This window comes from Ornithorhynchus anatinus, chromosome 4, assembly GCF_004115215.2.
Source record: "Ornithorhynchus anatinus isolate Pmale09 chromosome 4, mOrnAna1.pri.v4, whole genome shotgun sequence".
NCBI classification, from domain to species: Eukaryota; Metazoa; Chordata; class Mammalia; order Monotremata; family Ornithorhynchidae; genus Ornithorhynchus; species Ornithorhynchus anatinus.
Genome location: NC_041731.1, coordinates 130,316,926 through 130,337,417, shown reverse-complemented (window position 1 = coordinate 130,337,417; position 20,492 = coordinate 130,316,926). Strand labels below are relative to the sequence as shown.

At 44.4% G+C, this 20,492-nt stretch overlaps 1 protein-coding gene across 3 annotated transcripts in view; it reads right to left on the bottom strand.

The window, feature by feature from the left end:
• SORCS2 (sortilin related VPS10 domain containing receptor 2) overlaps positions 1 to 20,492 on the bottom strand; it is a 1,085,532-nt gene that overhangs the window by 164,219 nt on the left and 900,821 nt on the right. For all 3 annotated transcript variants that reach the window (XM_029063664.2, XM_029063665.2, XM_029063667.2), the window contains one exon: positions 7,858 to 8,037. In XM_029063664.2, the coding sequence (XP_028919497.1) occupies positions 7,858 to 8,037 (180 nt within the window). The remainder of the gene's footprint in view (positions 1 to 7,857; positions 8,038 to 20,492) is intronic.

Here is a 20,492-nt window from a genome sequence, read left to right as displayed (position 1 = left end):
GCAGGGATTGCTGACTCGCTCCCTTCTTCCTACCCCTCCTCCCTGCCCCACAGCCCTTGGGTATATATGTACACGTGTATAATTCTATTTACTTATATCTATGCCTGTTTCACTTCTTCTGATGGCTATATATATATATGTATGTGTGTATATATATATATATATATATCTAATTCTATTTATACTGATGGTACTGATGCCTGTTTACTTGTTTTGATGTCTGTCTCCCCCCTTCTAGACGTGAGCTCAGTGTGGGTAGGGATTGCTTCTCTCTGTTGCTGAACTGTACTTTCCAAGTGCTTAGTAGAGTACTCTGCACAAAGTAAGTGCTCAATAAATACGATTGAGTAAATTGTTTCTCTTTATTACAGTATCGTACCTTTCCCAAGCACTTAATAATAATAATGTTGGTATTTGTTAAGCGCTTACTACGTGCCAAGCACTGTTCTAAGCGCTGGGGTAGTTACAGGGTAATCAGGTTGTCCCACGTGAGGCTCACAGTTAATCCCCATTTTCCAGATGAGGTACCTGAGGCACAGAGAAGTGAAGTGACCTGCCCACAGTCACACAGCTGACAAGTGGCAGAGCCGGGAGTCTAACTCATGACCTCTGACTCTGAAGCCCAGGCTCTTTTCCACTGAGCCATGCTGTTCTCTGCACACAGTAAGTGCTCAATAAAGACCATTGGTTGATTGATTGATTGATTGATTGGAGTGCCTACTGAATGCTAAAAATTGGACTAGCATTTGCAAAAGTAAAATAGCAGCAAACTGCATAGTCCCTAATTGATGCAATTGACCAACTTCACTTCTCCATGCGTCCTTGACCTCATCTGTAAAATGGGGATTAAGACTGTGCGCCCCAGGTGGGACAGGGACCGTCTCCAACTTGATGATCTTGTATCTACTCCAGTGCTTAGAACAGTGCCTAGCACATAGCAGGTGTAGTTGCTTCAGCATGGGCTTGGGAGTCAGAAGGTCATGGGTTCTAATGCCAGCTCTGCCACTTTGCTGTGTGACCTTGGACAAATCACTTCACTTCTCTGGGCCACAGTTCCCTCATTTGTAAAATGGGAATCAAGACTGTGAGCCACATGTGGGACAAGGACTGTGTCCAACTTGATTCGCTTATATTGCCTGTATTAGACAAGCAGCACGGTATAGTGGATAGAACATGGACCTGGGATTCAGAAGGTCGTGGATTTTAATCACGGCTCTGCCCCTGGTCTGCTGTATGACTTTGGGCAAGTTCTTTCACTTATCTGTGCTTTAGTTCTCTCACCTTTAAAAAAGGAATTGAGACTGTGAGCCTCACGGGGGACAGAGACTTTGTCCAACTTGATTTGCTTGTAATAATGTTGGTATATGTTAAGCGCTTACTGTGTGCAGAGCACTGTTCTAAGCGCCGGGGGAGATACAGGGTAATCAGGTTGTCCCATGTGAGGCTCACAGTCTTCATCCCCATTTTACAGATGAGGGAACGGAGGCCCAGAGAAGTGAAGTGACTTGCCCACAGTCACACAGCTGACAAGTGGCAGAGGCGGAATTCGAACCCATGACCTCTGTCTCCCAAGCCTGGACTCTTTCCCTTGAGCCACACTGCTTGCACCCACCCCAACACTTAATTCAGTGCCATAATCATTATTCATTATTATTGCTGTCCCTGCCTTGCTTAGTACAGTGCCTGGCACATAGGAAGCACTAAACAAATACCATAATTATTATTATTATTGTTATGTAGTAAATGCTTAACAAATACCACGGGATTGTTTCCAACCAGATTATCCTGTCTCTACCTCAGTGTCGAGTACAACACGTGAATTGCTGAAAAAATTCCACGATGGTCATTACCCCCTTTAACACAGCAGGGACCATCACTAAAATGGAAACCTCACTGCTGAGGATGAAGATCCTTGTATCTGTCTTTATACCCTCCCTTGAACCCACAACGCAGCATTCAACTGCAGTAGAATGTAGTTTTAAAACATGGGCCACTACGACTCTGTGCAATTTTTCCGAGTGTTATTTTGATGACGGTAGGTCTCTGTTTCTAGAAATATCCCGAACCACAAGTTGGTCTTCGAGCTTGCATCGAAACCTCCGATCCCAGCAAAAATGTTGTTTTTGGGGATCTCTCAGTATCTTCTTTTAAATTCTCATTTACCACCTGTCCCACCTGGAGTAAGTGCCGATTATCCCGGGAAACGATTCACCACAAATCACGGCTTTTTCCCCCTTGAGGCCTCAGAGGGATTATTGAGGTCTCCGGGAGCCTTGCAAGAACTTCTGCTCTTAAAAAGCACAGAGTTTATCTCCCTTCTTTTGGGGAAATTGGATCCTGAAATTTACAGGTACAGGGCCGCAGAGCAGCAGATGTATTTTTGAAGGAGGAGGACAAGTAGAAAACTGTTTTTCACATCGACCACCTCTCTCCCCATCTTCCAAGCTCTACTAAAATCTCCCCTCCTCCAGCAAACCTTGGCTGACTAACTTCCCATTTCTTAAATGCATAGATGATGCAGAAGGGAGGAATCCTGTTTCCTCCAGGAAGCCTTCTCCACCTCACCTCTCATCACCCACTCTAGACTGTCAGTTGATTTTGGGCAAGGACCATGTCCACCAATTCTGTCACATCGTACTCACCCAAACGCTTAATATAGTGCTCTGCACACAGAGAAACAGCGTGGCCTAGAGGAAAGAGTAAAGGCTTGGGAGTCAGAGGACCTGGGTTCTTAATCTGGCTCTGCCATAATAATAATAATAATAATAATAATAATAATGGTATTTGTTAAGCATTTACTATGTGCCAAGCACTGTTCTAAGTGCTGTAGTAGATCCAAGGTCATCAGGTTGTCCCACATGGGGCTCACAGTCTTAATCCCTATTTTATAGATGAGGTAACTGAGACACAGAGAAGTGAAGTGACCCGCCCAAAGTCACACAGCTGACAAGGTGCGTAGCAGAGATTAGAACCCACGACCCCTGACTCCCAAGCCCGTGATCTTTCCACTAAGCCATGCTGGGCGACCTTGGGCGAGTCACTTAACTTATCTGGGCCTCTGTTTCCTCATCTGCCAAATGACGATTCAATACCTCTTCTCCCCCGTAGACTGTGAGCCCCACGTAGGACCCGATTACTTTGTAATAATAATAATAATAATGATGGTATTTGTTAAGCTCTTACTATGTGCCAAGCACTGTTCTAAGCGCTGGGGTAAATGCAAGATACCACGTGGGGCTCACCGCCGTAGTCGCCATTTTCCAGATGAGGTAAGTGAGGCCCAGAGAAGTGAAGTGGCCTGCCCAAGGTCACACAATGAACAAGTGGCGGTGTCGGGAATAGAACCCATGGCCTCTGACTCCCAAACCGATGCTCTTGCCACTAGGCCATGCTGCTTTGTACCTACTCCAGTGCTTGACGCATAGTAAACGCCTATCAAATATACAATTATCATTATTATTTTAATCATTATCCTCATAATCATCACTTTGCCCACATCTTTCCGGGAACTCCCTCCCCCTCCAACAGAGTACATTCCACTCTCGTAGTACAGTGCTCCGCACATAGTAAGCACTGAATAAATACTATTGAATGAATAACTGTTCTTCAATCCCTAGTACCATCACACCTCCTCCAAGAGGCCTTCCCCAACCAACCCCAAAGTTCCATTTGTCATTATCACTGTTATTGGCAATAATAATAATAATAAACACTCCATAAATACCACTGATTGAGTGATTCTTCAAATGTCTGCTGTTCTCTACTAATGATCCTATGTTCTCTAGAAACCTCGGCGAGAGCCGAGGTTGGCGGAACAGGAAACCTTTGAACGTTGGAATTTGGGGGATTTTTCCATTTCCCAGAAAAAGCAGGGATGGGGGGAAAAAGAGGGAGTAGAGTCAGAGGTATGTGGCTGAGTAGAACAAATCTGTTACCGATTTGTCCAAGCGCTTAGTACAGTGCTCTGCACATAGTAAGCGCTCAATAAATACTATTGAATGAATAGTAGATGGAGCCAAGCTCGGGAGTCAGAATCCCAGGCTTCTAATCCCAACTCTCCCACATGTCTGCTGGGTGACCTCGGGCAAGTCGCTTCACTTTTCTGGAACTCAGTTACCTCATCTGGAAAATGGGGATCGAGACTGTGAGCTCTGTGTGGGACAGGAACCGATTCCAGCCCAATTGCCTTTTATCTTTCCCAGCGCTCAGTACGGTGCCTGGCACATAGTAAGTGCCTAACAAATACCATAGTCATTACCATTATTATTATTAATGTTATAATCATTATATGCTGCTTTGGAATACTATTTTCGACGTTAGTAGTTTCAAGCTCTGTTTCCTCCCCTCTCCTTCCTCTTGACCGTGTTATTTCTTCCCACTATAGATTGTCCACTCCTCATGGGAAGGAATGCTATTTAGAACTTCCACGTATATGCCCAAATGCATAGTAATAACAATAATCATAAGAATAATGATGGCATTTGTTAAGCATTTACTATGGGCAAAGCATTGTCCTAAGTGCTGATACATCGCTAGTCAGAGTCTGGGCACTAAATTGATATTCAAAATAAATAAATAGAGCCCTCTCAGTTTTTCCCCTCTAGCTGAAGCTTTAACATGTAGGCAACGCTTGCTCTCTGAGAAGGTGGTGATGATAATAATCACAATAACAATAAAAATGATATTTGTAAAAAGCTAACAATGTGCCAAACACTGTGATAAGAACTATGATGAGAAGCAGCATGGCCTAATGGATAGAGAACAGGCCTAGAAGACAGAAAGACCTGATTCTAGTTCTGGCTGTGCCACTTGACTGCTCTGTGACCTTGGGAAAGTCACTACACTTCTGTGGGCCTCAGTTCACTCATCTATAAAATGGGGATTAAAACTGTGTCTGATTACTCTGCATCGTCTCCAGCGTTTAGCATAGTGCCCGGCACACAATAAGTGAATAACAAATACCCCAATTATTATTCTTATTATAAATTAGTCTGTCGATCATATATAATAATAATAATGTTGGTATTTGTTAAGCGCTTACTATGTTTAAGAACACTGTTCTAAGCGCTGGGTAGATACAGGGTAATCAGGTTGTCCCATGTGAGGCTCACAGTTAGTACCCATTTTACAGATGAGGTACCTGAGGCACGGAGAATTTTGAGCACTTACTTTGTGCAGGGCTCTGTAATAAGTGCTGGGGAGAGTACAATATAACAATATAACCAACACATTATTATAAATAGTAGTGTTTTGCCAAGGATACCAGCTGGACTTGGGGAGCCCAGTTTCCCCCTATATGTATTTGCCAAATTCATCTCCAGGCACAAGAGCGACTGTGCAGAAAACGCTAAGTTGTAGTACTCGTAAAAGCATTTGTCAAGCAATGACTGTGTGACACACTATACTGAGCTCTCGGAAAGAATACGTGAGTGAAAATTAGCCGCACCCTCTATACAAACACACAAAAGAAAAACGAATGCGCACAGGTGGAAACATCTAAAAAGGTCAGCCTGCAGATGGGCTTGCGAAAAAGAAAATGAGAACAGTGGATAATAATAAAATCCACCGGTGACTACGTAGAGCAGAATTACGCCGTTCGTCAAAGAACAATTTCGAGTCCATGGAGAATCGCCTGGGTTTAGAGTCGTGTAAGACTTTATATTTTGCCGATCCTGTGGCGGAAATCGCCAGGAACAGTCAAAATGTTGCTCACCAGATCGTGACATGCCTTCTTTGTTTTCCAGAGTTGTTTTATAGGTTTCATAACTCTCCATCACATCCCTAACTATAAATACCGTGCTTCTTTCATGCTAGGAAAGACGATAAAAAGAGATCGTATCTCACCATATGGTGAAAGGATCTGTGTGCTATAAACTCTGTATATTTATGCGTGAGATGATTATCTACCTAAGGCAATCACTCAATCCCGATCCAATCACAGTTCCTATTTGCTAAAAATACCGCGGCATGTTCTTCTGAAAGGGGTCGTGTGGGAGGATGATGGTAAATTAACTGCAGGAAAGACAAATGCTTTCAGGGTATTATTAGTAAATGCGAAGAGTCATTAATTGTGTTCGACTCTGAGCACTGACTTCTTCTCGAGCTACGGAATTTAGAACCGTTTCCTTCTCTCCTCTCAAACCACGCTGCCTTTTCCCGAATAGCGGCAGATTTCAAACGCAGGGTTCGGTGGGTTGGGAAGCTATCTTCTCCCGAGGGGGCTACCCTCTCTCTAAACAAAGATCCTCACTCAAACAAGTCACTGGAAGGTCCATCTCCAATTTGTACCGGTTGAACTCCTCGTTTGTCAAGATCGACGGAGAGTTTCCGACCGTGACTTTTTAATCCCAACCCATGGCCTTAAAGAAAAAAACCAAACACATACGAAAAAAGGCAACCTTCCCGATGACTCAGTAGTTCAGTAAGTCTTAATGAACTGATGAACTGATGCACTCACATCCACGAGAGGTTCTTCCCTCTCGATGGGGAGTCAGAGGTCATGAGTTCGTATCCCGCCTCTGCCACTTTCATTCAATAGTATTTATTGAGCGCTTACTATGTGCAGAGCACTGAACTAAGCGCTTGGAATGTACAAATCACAGTAACAGATAGAGACAATCCCTGCCCTTTGATGGGCTTACAGTCTAACCACTTGTCAGCTGTGTGACTGTGGGCAAGTCACTTAACTTCTTTGTGCCTCAGTGACCTCATCTGTCAAATGGGGATTAAGACTGTGAGCCTCACGTGGGACAACCTGATTACCCTCTATCTACCCCAGCGCTTAGAACAGTGGTCTGCACATAGTAAGCGCTTAACAAATACCAAAATTATTATTATTATTATTAAGCTCGTGTGGGCAGGAAACATTACCAAATCTGTCGAATTTTTATAATAATGGTAATTATAATAATCGTGATGTTTATTAAGTGCTTACTATGTGCCAGGAGCAGTACTAAGTGCTGGAGTAGATACAAGGAAATTGAGTTGGACACGGTCCCTGTAATAAGAATAATAATGTTGGTATTTGTTAAGCGCTTACTATGTGCCGGGCACTGTTCTAAGCGCTGGGGTAGTTACAGGGTCATCAGGTTGTTCCACGTGAGGCTCACAGTTAATCCCCATTTTACAGATGAGGTAACTGAGGCCCAGAGAAGTGAAGTGACTTGCCCACAGTCACACAGCTGACAAGCGGCAGAGGCGGGATTCAAACTCATGACCACTGACTCCCAAGCCTGTGCTCTTTCCACTGAGCCACTCTGCTTTTATTGTTATATTGTTCTCTCCCAAGCACTTGAGAAGCAGCGTGGCTCAGTGGAAAGAGCCCGGGCTTGGGAGTCAGAGGTCATGGGTTCGAAGTCCGGCTCTGCCACTTGTCAGCTGTGTGACTGTGGGCAAGTCACTTCACTTCTCAGTGCCTCAGTTCCCTCATCTGTAAAATGGGGATTAAGACTGTGAGCCCCATGTGGGACAACCTGATCATCCTGTATCTCCCCCAGCGCTTAGAACAGTGCTCTGCATATAGTAAGCGCTTAACAAACACCAGCATTATTATTATTACAGTGCTCTGCACACGGTAAGCACTCAATAAATACAACTGCCTTACTGACTGATCCTCCAGGCCTCTGTTGCCTCATCTGTAAAATGGGGATTAAGACGGTGAGCCCCACTTGGGACAGGGACTGTGTCGAGCTGATTAGCTGGTATCAACCTCAGCGCTTGGCACAGTGTCTGGCTCATAGTAAGCGCTTAAAAAATACCATAAAAAATAACCAACACCATATCTAACTAGCTCAACTGGTTAAGTCGAAAAATGACCCAGATCCCAAAGGGAACCAGCAGGGTTGGAGCCAGCCGTACCTCGAGAATATCGATCAGGACATTCTCCTCGGGCTGTTTGGCGCTCCGGACGTCCTCCAGCACGATCGCATAGTAGACGCCCTGGGGATCCGATTGGTAGAGGTTGTACGTCTCCGTCTGATACCATTCCCGAACGGCCACGAACACTTGGCTCTCGTCGGTACTGATGATCTGCACATCCTGCAGGGGAAGAAATACAATCGCGATTGAACGTATCGAGACTGTAAAGCTTGTTGTGGGCAGGGAATGTGTCTACCAACTCCGTTGGAGAAGCAGCGTGGCTCAGTGGAAAGAGCCCGGGCTTGGGTTCTAATCCCGGCTCCGCCGCTTGCCAGCTGTGTGACTTTGGGCAAGTCACTTAACTTCTCTGGGCCTCAGTTACCTCATCTGTAAAATGGGGATTAAAACTGTGATCTCCATGTGGGACAACTTGATTACCTTGTATCCCCCCAGCGCTTAGAACGGTGATTTACACATAGTAAGCGCTTAACAAATACCACCATTATTATTATTATTGTACTGGAAAGCAGTGTGGCCCAGCAGATAGAGCCCAAGCCCAGGAGTCAGAAGGGTCTGGGTTCTAATCCCGGCTCTGCCATCTGTCCGCTGAGTGACCGTGGGCAAGTCACTCCACTTGACTTGAGAAGCAGCGTGGTTCAGTGGAAAGAGCCCGGGCTTTGGAGTCAGAGGTCATGAGTTCGAATCCCAGCTCTGCCGCTTGTCAGCTGTGTGACTGTGGGCAAGTCACTTCACTTCTCGGTGCCTCAGTTCCCTCATCTGTAAAATGGGGATGAAGACTGTGAGCCCCACGTGGGACAACCTGATTCCCCTGTGTCTACCCCAGCGCTTAGAACAGTGCTCGGCACATAGTAAGCGCTTAACAAATACCAACATTATTATTACTCCACTTCTCGAGGCCTCATTTACCTCATCTGCAAAATGGGGATTAAAGCTGGGAGTTCCATGTGGAACATGGACTGTGTCCAACCTGATTAGCATGTATCTACCCCGCTGCTTAGAACAGTGCTTGACAGAAGTACACACTTAATGAATGCCATCATTATCATTATTACTCTCCCAAGCACTAAGTAGAGTGCTCTGCACACTGGAAACTCTCAAAAAATACCACCGATTGTTTGCTTGATGATTGGAATTTCAGACTACTATTACTAATAAAATTATACTTATAATAATAATAATAATGTTGGTATTTGTTAAGCGCTTACTATGTGCAGAGCACTGTTCTAAGCACTGGGGTAGATACAGGGTAATCAGGTGGTCCCACATGAGGCTCACAGTCTTAATCCCCATTTTACAGATGAGGAAACTGAGGCCCGGAGAAGTGAAGTGACTTGCCCACAGTCACAGAGCTGACAAGTGGCAGAGCCGGGATTCGAACCCATGACCTCTGGCTCCCAAGCTCATGATCTTTCCACTGAGTCACACTGCTTCTCTTAATGATAACCACAGTATCTGTCAAGCACTTAGACTGTGTGCCAAGCACTGCTCTAAGCACTGGTGTAGATGCAAGTGATCAGGTTGGGCAGAGTCCCTGTTCTTCTCGGGACTCACAGTCTAGGTGGGAAGGAAAAGGATGAGATGAGGAAACTGAGGCACAAAGAATAATAATAATAACGATGGTATTTGTTAAGCACTTACTATGTGCCAAGAACTATTCTGAGTGTGGGGTAGATGCAAGGTAATCAGGTGGTCCCACTTAGGGCTCACAGTCTTCATCCCCATTTTACAGATGAGGTAAATGAGATACAGAGAACTGAAGCGACTTGCCCAAAGTCCCGCAGAAGACAAGTGGTGGAGCCGGAATTAGAACCCAGGTCCTTTGATTGACAGGCCCATTCTCTTTCCACTAGGCCATGCTGCTTCTCCCGGTGTTTATCTCCCGCTTATCACCTGCTGATCCCATTTGGACTGGTGCCTTTGCTCCTCCTCAGGACAGGCTAATCCGGGGTGGAAGAGGAGGAGAAGGTCCTCGTCCAACCCTCCCCAGTAGGAAAACAAGCCAGCTCCAGTTTTCACCAATCCCATCCGCTTCTGAAAATACACATTTTCCTTCTGCAGCCTTTGCATTGAGCTTTGGGTTTCTTGATTTCCTTGATCTGGGTCCTTGATTTCTTTGGACTGGGGCGTTGGGTACTCCGTCAGGCGTTGGGTACTCCGTCATGGGAGATGGGGTTAAAAGTTACCACTTCCCAATCCCTTTCTGAGTAAGTACTTGCTTCTCGGGGATTTTGTGAGAATTCTCTCTTTGCGGGGGGGGGGGCGGGGCAGTTCCATAGGCAGAATCCACAGAAAACCATGAGCGCCTCAGTTTGGCAAGACTCTTACAAGAAAATAGTGAATTTATCCCCTCCCTGGCCTTGCTCCACTTCCTCCCATAAAAGAAATCATTCTTCCGCCCACTTCTCTCTCTTCTCGTCAAGAACCTCCATCCAAACTGTCGGCACCACGTTAATCCAAGGTCTAACCCACTCCGCTTTAATGACTGTAACAGCCTCCCTTCTGACCTCCAGCCTCTTGTCTCTCCCCTCTCCAGTCCATATTTCACTCCGCTGCCCGGATCGATTTCCTTCGAAGACATTCAGACCGTGTTTCTCTGCTTCTCAAGAACCTCCCACCCACCTCCGCACCAAGCAGACACTCCTTACAGTTGGCTTTATAAAGCACTCAAATCGCCTTGCCCCCTCTTTTCTCACCTCCTCTATTTCCCACTCCAACCCAGCCCACGATCTTAGCTCCTCTAATGCCAACCGACTCACTGTACCTTGAATTATCGATCGACGGATGATATTGCCCGAGCGCTTACTACATGCTTGTGAGAGTACGATGCAACAGAATAGGCTGACCCATCTCCTGCCCGTAAGATCTTATTTAACTTCTCTGTGCCTCAGTTACCTCATCTGTAAAATGGGGATCAAGACCGTGAGCCCCACGTGGGACAACCTGATTCCCTTGTGTCTACCCCAGCGCTTAGAATAGTGCTCTGCACATAGTAAGCGCTTAACCAATACCGACATTACTATAGTCTAGAACGAGCTGATTTATTTCATCTCTCTCACTGCCGACCCTTTGCTCACATCCTAAATTTTCCTCCTCGTCTAGACGGTGTCTGCTCCTTGTGGGCAGAGATCGGGTCTATCGTCTCTGTCGTACTGGACTTTCCCAAGCGCTTAGTACAGTTCTCTGCTCACAGTCAAGTGCTCAATAAATATTTGATCACTACGCTCCCTCCTTCCTGGAAATCCATCCTCCATCGGCTGTTTTTTTTTTCCGGTGCTTCGTATCATTAATAATCATGATGATAATAATAATGGTATTTGTTAAGCACTTATTATATGCCAAGCACTGTTCTAAGCACTGGGGTAGATACAAGATAGAAGCAGTGTGGCCTTATGGAAAGGGCATGGTCTTGGAAGTCAGAGGTCATGAGTTCTAATCCTGGCTCCGCCACTTGTCAGCTGTGTGACTTGGGGCAAGTCACTTCACTTCTCTGTACCTCAGTTCCCTCATCTGTAAAATGGGGATTAAGGCTGTGAGCCCCACGTGGGACAACCTGATGACTTTGTATCTACCACAGCACTTAGAACAGTGCTTGGCACATAGTAAGCGCTTTATCAGATACCATCATTGTTATTATCATCATTATTAAGGTAATCAGGTTGTCCCACGTGGGGTTGACAGTCTTCATCCCCGTTTTCCAGATGAGGTAACTGAGGCACAGAGAAGTGAAGTGACTTGTCCAAGGTCACACGACAGACGAGTGGTGGAGCAGGGATTAGAATCCACATCCTCTGACTCCCAAGCCCGTGCACTTGCCATTAAGCCCTGCTACTAGTATTGTTATTATCGTTATCATTATGACCCTGGCCCCGCACTGGGGTGGATACAAGCAGGTCAGTTGGACCCAATCCCTGTCCCACATGGGGCTCGCAGTCTTAATCCCCATCTTACAGATGAGGTGACTGAGACACCGAGAAGTGAAGTGACTTACCTAAAGTCACACAGCAGAGAAGTGGCTCCGTCCACTAAGCCACGTTGCTTCTCACTGGGCCATGCTGCGTCTCAGCAGTAGCTGACAGGCCACCACCTTCAAAAGCTTTGAGGAGACATAGATCCACCAGGTCTGCCCCGCTAAATGGTCATCTTCCCGCTCTCCTTCCTAACGGAATTACTTATGCGCTTGAGTCCGTATTTTCTAAATCCACCCCAGCCATCAGACACAGAACTTTATATGGAGTTGCTTCCGTAGCTATAATTTATTTTAATGTCTGTCCCTCCCCATAGCCTGTAAGCTTATTTCATTCAGTCATTCATTCAATTATATTTATTGAGTGTTTACTGCGTGCAGAACACTGTACTAAGCACTTGGAAAGTACAATTCGGCAACAGATAGAGACAATCCCTACCTGACAACGGGTTGACAATCTAGAATAACTTCTGAGGGAAGTGATCATACACAGTAACTCTATTGTGTCATATTTGGCCAAAGGTTTAGTACAGTGCTCTGCACACAGTGCGGACTCAATAAATACCAAAGCTTGATCTGGGCAGTGTTTGCATCTATTAGAAGCAAGCGGCTTAGTGAGAAGCACTACATATTTATTACTCTATTTTATTAATGATGTGTATACATCTATGATACTATTTATCTATTTTGAGGGTATCGATGCCTGTCTACTTGTTTTGTTCTGTTTTTTGTCTTCTCCTTCTAGATTGTGAGCCTGCTGTTGGGTAGGGATCGTCTCTGTTGGGATTGTAGGGATTGATCTGTTGCTAAATTGTACTTTCTAAGCACTTAGTCCAGCGCTCTGCACATAGTAAGCATGGATATGGATGAATGAATGAATGAAAGAAGCAGTGTGGTTTAGTGGCTAGAGCACGGGCCTCGGAGTCAGAAGGAGCTGGGCTCTAACCCGGCCCCGCCACTTGTCTACTGTGTGACCTTGGACAAGTCACTTCACTTCTCTGGGGCTGTTCCCTCAAATGGAATATGGGGATTAAGATTGCCCCATGCGGGACAGGGACTGTGTCCAACCTGATTAACTCATATCTACCCAAGAGCTTAGAACAGTGCTCAGCACATAGTAAGCACCGAACAAGTACCATTATTATTACTATTACTAACTCTCATAAATCGACTCTCCCATGAAATCAATACAAGTGCTCTGCACACAATACATTCAACAAGTACCACTGTTATTATTACTAACTCTCTATTAGACTCTCCCAAGAGCTTAATACAGTGCTCTGCAAACACTAAGTGCCTAACTCTCTTATATTAAACTCTCCCGAGAGCTTAACACAGTGCTCTGCAAACACTAAGTGCTCAATAAATATGATTCATTGAGAGAAGCTGCGTGGCTCAGTGGAAAGAGCCTGGGCTTGGGAGTCAGAGGTCATGGGTTCTACTCCCAGCTCTGCCACTTGTCAGCTGTGTGACTGTGGGCAGGTCACTTCACTTCTCTGGGCCTCAGTTACCTCATCTGTAAAATGGGGATTAAGACTGTGAGCCCCAAGTGGGACAAACTGATCACCTTGTATCTTCTCCAGCGCTCAGAACAGTGCTTTGCACATAGTAAATGCTTAACAAATGCCATCATTATTATTATTATTATTGACCGATTAATCGATAGGGAAACAAAATGGTACCCAGAAGATCCAATTGGTGTCATCATTCCACCTCCAGGATCGGCACTTTCTTGGCTGCAGTGAATTCAAATCTTGTCGAACTCTGGAGATCGGACCTGATTAAATTCTCAGTATTTCTTAAGTTTGCCAACACCCTACAGAGCACATCATAGCTGAACAAAATCTCACCATTCATTCAATCGTATTTATTGAGCGCTTAATGTGTCCAAAGCACTTTCGATCATTCATTCAATAGTAGTTATTGAGCGCTTACTGTGTGCAGAGCACTGTACCAATAGCTTGGGAGAGTGCATTATAACAACAAAGACATTCCTGCCCACAATGAGTTCACAGTCTAGAGGGGGAGACAGATATTAATATAAATAAATAAATAAATAGATAAGCACTGTTCTAAGAGCTTGGGAAAGTATAATACAACAATAAACAGTGACATTCCTTATCCACGATGAGCTTACAGCCTAGAGGACAAGTCCTTGACATAAAAGCTAGGCCTACCTGACAATAAGTAATAATAATAATGATGATGATGATGACATTTCTTAAGCGCTTACTATGTGCCAAGCACTGTTCTAAGCACTGGGGGGGATAGAAGGTAATCAGGTTGTCCCACATGGAGCTCAGAGTCTTAATTCCCATTTTACAGATGGGGTACCCGAGGCCCAGAGAGGTTAAGTGACTCGGATCATGGCTCCCTGTGAGTTTTCAAACCGAATCACCAACAAGAATTTCTGATAATGGCATTTATGAAGAGCTACGTGGTGGCGATTGACTGCCTGTTCTTTCTACTACTTAGATTTGTCCCCTGTGGAATAGGGACCGAGATCCGACTGTGTTATTTACTGCTACTCATTCTACAGAACCTAAGTTAGTGCGAATCTGCTTTTCGATTTAGAGGCTTCTCAGGCAATATGTAATCCAGTGCTCAACTGTAAATCAGTTGGGCAGTCAGCTCCCACGATGCTCAAATGAAATCCTTGGAAACAACTAAAACGATTAGATGGTAAACAGGCTGGGAGAATATTCAGCAGAAATGGCATCAATCAATTTATGGCATTTATTGAGCGCTCACAACATGCAGAGCACTGTACTGAACCCTTAGGAGGGTAGAGTACAACAGAGTTTAACACGTTTCTTACCCACAAGGAATTTACAATCTAGCAGATAATAATAATAATAATTATGGTATTTGCTAAGCGTTTTCTATGTGCCAGGTACTGTACTAAGCACTGGGGTGGATACAAGCAAATCGGTTTGGACACAGTCTCTGTCCTGCAAAGGGCTCACAGTCTTAATCCCCATTTTTCAGATGAGGTCACTGAAGCCCAGAGAGGTGAAATGACTGGCCAAAGCTCACACAGCAGACAAGTGGCAGAGCTAGGATTAGAACCCGTGACCTTCTGACTCTCAGGCCTGTGCTCTAGCCACTAGGCCACGGTGCTTCCCATGAAGCAGAAGATGTCTGAAACTGCTCTTAGAACCTCAATGATCTGGATATTTCCCAGAAATTTAAGCCTCTGCTTTGCTAAGTAATAATGGTGGTATTTGTTAAGCGCTTACTACGTGCAAAGCACTGTTCTAAGCCCTGGGGGGGATACAGGGTGATCAGCTTGTCCCACGTGGGGCTCACAGTTTTAATCCCCATTTTACAGATGAGGTAACTGTGGCACAGAGAAGTGAAGTGACTTGCCCAAAGTCACACAGCTGACAAGTGGCAGAGCCGGGAGTCAAACCCATGACCTCTGACTCCGAAGCCCGGGCTCTTTCCACTGAGCCACGCTGCTTCCCCAAGGATTGAAAAGTCTATTCCAAAAAGGATGCTTGACCTTAGGTGTAGTAAATGTCACAGTAAAGTGGTAGTGGTCGAAGTAAAAATAATAATAACAGTGGCATTTGTTAAGAGCTTACTATGTGCCAGGCAATTTACTAAGCGCTGGGGTGGATCCAAGCAAATTGGGCTGGACACAGTCTCTGACCCACGTTGGGCTCACGGTCTCAATCCCCATTTGACAGATGAGGGAACTGAGGCCCAGAAAATTGAAGTAATTTGCCCGTGGCCACAGAGCTGATAAGTGGTGGAGCAGAAATTAGAACCCATGACCTTCTGACTCCCAGGCCCGGGATCTATCCACTAGACCACACTGCTTCCTTTGAGAAATTAGAACCCATGACCTTCTGACTCCCAGGCCTGGGATCTATCCACTAGATCACACTAGAGCAAGGGTTTTGGAGTCAGAGGTCATGGGTTCGAATCCCATCTCTGCCACTTGTCAGCTGTGTGACTGTGGGCAAGTCACTTAACTTCTCTGTGCCTCAGTTACCTCATCTGTAAAATGGGGATTAAGACTGTGAGCCCCACGTGGGACAACCTGATTCCCGTGTCAACCCCAGCGCTTAGAACAGTGCTCTGCAAATAGTAAGCGCTTAAAAATACCAACATTATTATTACTGCTTCCTTTTGAGAAATTAGAACCCATGACCTTCTGACTCCCAGGCCCGGGATCTAACCACTAGACCACACTGCTTCCTTTTGAGGGATGCTCACCTTTGAGTACAATAAAGAAGCATCATGGCTTAGTGGAAAGAGCCCCGGCTTGGGAGTCAGAGGCTCTGGGTTCTAATCCCAGCTCCGCCGCTTATCATCTGTGTGACTTTGGGCAAGTCACTTCACTTCTCTGGGCCTCAGTTACCTCAGCTGTAAAATGGGGACGACGACTGTGAGCCTCACGTGGGACAACCTGATTAGCTTGTATCTACCCCAGTGCTTAGAACAGTGCTTGGCATATAGTAGTGTTTAACAAATACCATTATTATCATTATTTTGTTAATGAGATGTACATCACCCTGATTCTATTTATTTGCTACTGTTTTAATGAGATGTTCTTCCCCCCGATTCTATTTATTGCCATTGTTCTTGTCCGTCCGTCTCCCCCGATTAGACCGTAAGCCCGTCAGAGAGCAGGGACCGTCTCTATCTGTTACCGATTTGTACATTCCAAGCGCTTGGTACGGTGCTCTGCACATAGTAAGAGCTCAATAAATACTATTGAATGAATGAGTGAATTATTAACCAACAATATTCCAGTCCCTAGCCCAGCTTGAAGGCCTGGGCTCAGAAGCAGAACGGCCTAGTAGAAAGAGCCCGGGCTTGGGAGTCAGAGATTCTAATTCCGGCTCTGCCACTTGTCAGCTGTGTGACTTTGGGCAAGTCGCTTCTCTTTGCCTCAGTGACCTCATCTGTAAAATAGGGACTAAGACTATGAGCCCCACGTATGACAACCTGATGACCCTGTATCTCCCCCAGCGCTTAGAACGGTGCTCAGCACACAGTAAGCTCTTAACAAATACCATCATCATTATTATTAATATTACCTCAGGCTCCCTAACACAATCTAGGTAATCAAATGATTGTTTCTAACAGAAAAAAAAGCAGGAATTTTTTAATGGTATTTGTTAAGCCTTTACTACGTGTCAGGCACTGTGCTAAGCGCTGGGGAAGATACAAGCTAATCACTTTGGTCAGAGTTCATGTCCCACATGTGACTCACAGCTGTGTGGCCTAGTATATAGAGCCCAGGCCTGGAAGTCAGAAGGAGCTAGGTTCTTGTCCCAGCTCCTCCACTTTTCTGCTGAGTGATCTTGGGAAAGTTACTTCACTTCTCTGTGCCTCAGCTACCTCATCCATAAAATGAGGATTAAGATTGTTGGACTGTGTCCAACCCGATTATATCGAATCTATCCTAGGACTCAGTACAGTGTCTGGCCCTTCGTGACAGCTTAACAAATACTATTAAAAATAATAATATAAAGAAATAAAGGCCATTACAATTCATGACATTAGAACTCAGATCCTTTAGGTTTAAGTTGAAGACTTTTGTCCTGCCTTATTTAAAATGATAAGCAGCATGGCTTGGTGGAAACAGCACGGGCTTGGGAGTCAGAGGTCATGGTTTCTAATCCCAGCTCCACCACTTATCAGCTGTGTGACTTTGGGCAAATCACTTAACTTCTCTGTGCCCGTTACCTCATCCGTAAAATGGGGATTTAGACTGTGAGCCTCACGTGGGACAACCTGATTATCCTGTATCTACCTCAGCGCTTAGAACAGCGCTCTGCACATAGTAAGCGCTTAGCAAATAACAAGATTATTATTATTATTACCCCAGCGCTTAGAACAGTGCTTGGCACATAGGAAGCGCTTAACAAATGCCATAATTTATTTTATTTTATGATACAGAACTAAGTCTACCTGAATCAATCATCTCAATAGTTACATAGGCAACTCTCAGCCACAGATAATTTCCTTCCCATGGGTTTCTTTGATGAGAAAGCAACTAAAAGGGAAAAGGCAAAGCCTGCATCTCACCCAAAGATTTCAGATATCAACCAGCCCAGAGGGAAACAGAATGTGCTGGAGGGCGAATAGTGGGATGAATTCATTTCCCTCATTCAAAGTTAACCATAAACCAAACTTCACTGAGAAAAAAGTTTTACAACCTGATGTAAAATTGCATTGGCAATTTACAATATCATTTTTTTTTAAAAAAAAATGAGTGACGGGCCACTATAAGAAGATAAAATTAAATGAATATTTTTATAGAATATTTTAAAAATAACAATGTTCATTTTTAGACCATGAGATGCTATTGGAAAGTAGTTGTATTGTCTCCGATCAACTCCTAGGCTCCCTAGCATTTTGAATTTTCATTATCTGGAAAATAACCCTGCTTCGATATTCTCTCCATAGCCCTGTCAAGCAGCCTCTGACTGAGCTCCACATAATGAATGATATTTCGCTGCGAAGCGCATAAGTGCTGCTGATTTAGAAATGTAACCTGTTCCTCTCTGCCAACTTAGATTGAATTGGTGACTTATGCACACCAACCTCTTTCATTACCGTTCGAACCTGGACAATTGGGAGAAGTGTATATCTGTTACCAGATATATATATATATATATATGTATATACATGTATGTATATATGTATAAATATATATATCTGTAATTCCCCCACATGCTTTTCAATTTCCAAAGAGAAAAAGACCATCTCTCTTTGCTGATAAAGCCTTTTCGGGAAATTCAAAAGGGAGAAACACCTCTTCTTCTCTTCATTGTTTGTTGCCCCAGTAGTCTACGGCAACATAAATGACCACAAACCACCTTTCAAAACCGTATCTTTTTTTTCTTCCTACAATAGAGGTTGAAGTTCAGACACAGGTGCTTTAACTCTATTAAAGACTCTTGAACATTCCATGAGTTTTTTGGTCTTTTCTCACGCAGGTTCCAAAGGAAGCTTTTCCTACAAGTATTATCAAGTATTATCACTTTAAGTGCCAAGTTTATTTGTTCCACTTTGTGGTAACCGTTTGAACTATCAACCTCCAAAAAATAAAAGCAAAACCCCCCTCCAAAACCCCAAACCTCTTTCTTAATGAAAACATCCTAACAGCTCCTATTTCATTTATCCTAAATGAAATCATTAACTTTTAATTTACTTATTCAATCAAGCCTAGAGTTAATCTCCTGAGGAGGTTACAATAAACAGAGAAAATACTGTGCCCTTTCTAAGAGAAGGAATTTGGAACAATGCAGTACTTATTTCAGCTGGCACATACTTTCAGCGACAAGGATTAATTTTAGTTCCACGTTGCTCCAAAATCTGGAAAGTGTGCAATTCGACTAATTTCTATTTCTCAATCAATGATATTTACTGACTGCTGACTGTGAAGAGCATTGTCTCTCTCTTCTAGACTGTGAGCCCACTGTGAGGCAGGGATTGTCTCTATCTGATGCTGAATTGTTTCTTCCAAGCACTTAGCACATGTTCTGCACACAGTAAGCGCTCAATAAATACGATTGAATGAATGATTGAATAAATACTAAGCACAAAAGCTGCATGGCCAGTGGATAGAGCACAGGCCTGGAAGTCCTAAGGTCATGGGTTCTAATATCGGCTCCGCCACTTGTCTGCTGTGTGACCTTGGGCAAGTCACTTCACTTCTCTAGGCCTCATTTCCCTCTGTAAAATGGGGATCGAGACTGTGAGTCCCACGTGGGACAGAGACTTTATTCAACCCAATTTGCCTGCATCCACCCCAGTGCTTAATATAGTGCCTGGCACAAAATGACTGCTTAACAAATACCATAATAATAATAATGATTTAAATTAATGTAATCATAATCAATTGTATTTTATTATTACTAATAAAACAAAACAGACATAGGAGACTTGTTCCCTGCCCACAGGGAGCTTAGAGTCAAGCAGGAGAGGCAAATATTAAAATGAATTACAGATGTATGCATAATAATAGAGAAGCAGCATTAATAATGATAATAACAACAATAATTATAGTATATGTTAAGTGCTTGCTATGGCCAAACACTGTTCTAAGTGCTGGGGTAGAGACAAGGTAATCAGGTTGTCCCACATGGGCTCACAGTCTTAATCCCCATTTTACAGATGAGGTGACTGAGGCATAGAGAAGTTAAGTGACTTGCCCCAAATAACACAGCTGATAAGCGGTGGAGCCGGGATTAGACCACAACCTCTGATTCCCAAGCCTGTGCTCTGTCCACTAAGCCATGCTGCTTCTCATAAGTAATGTGGGGCTGAAGTTGGGGGGAATATCTAATCTACGGGCACAGTTCAAGGGCAATTGTGAAGGGAAAGGGAGTTGTGAAAATGAGAATTTAGACAGGGGAAGGTCTCTTGAACGAGATGTGATTTTAATTAGGGCTGTAAAGGTGAGGAAAGTAAGACACGAAGGGAGAGGGAGTTCCAGGCCAGAGGCAGGATGTGGGCGAGAGGTCGGTGGCGAGATGGATGAGAATGAGGTAGAGTGAGTAAGTTGGAATTAGAGGAGCAGAGTGTGCGGGCTGAGGTGTAGAAGCAGAGAAGGGAGGTGAGGTAGGAGGGAGTGAGGGGATGGACAGATTCAAAGCTAATGGTGAGCAGTTTCTGTTTGATGTGG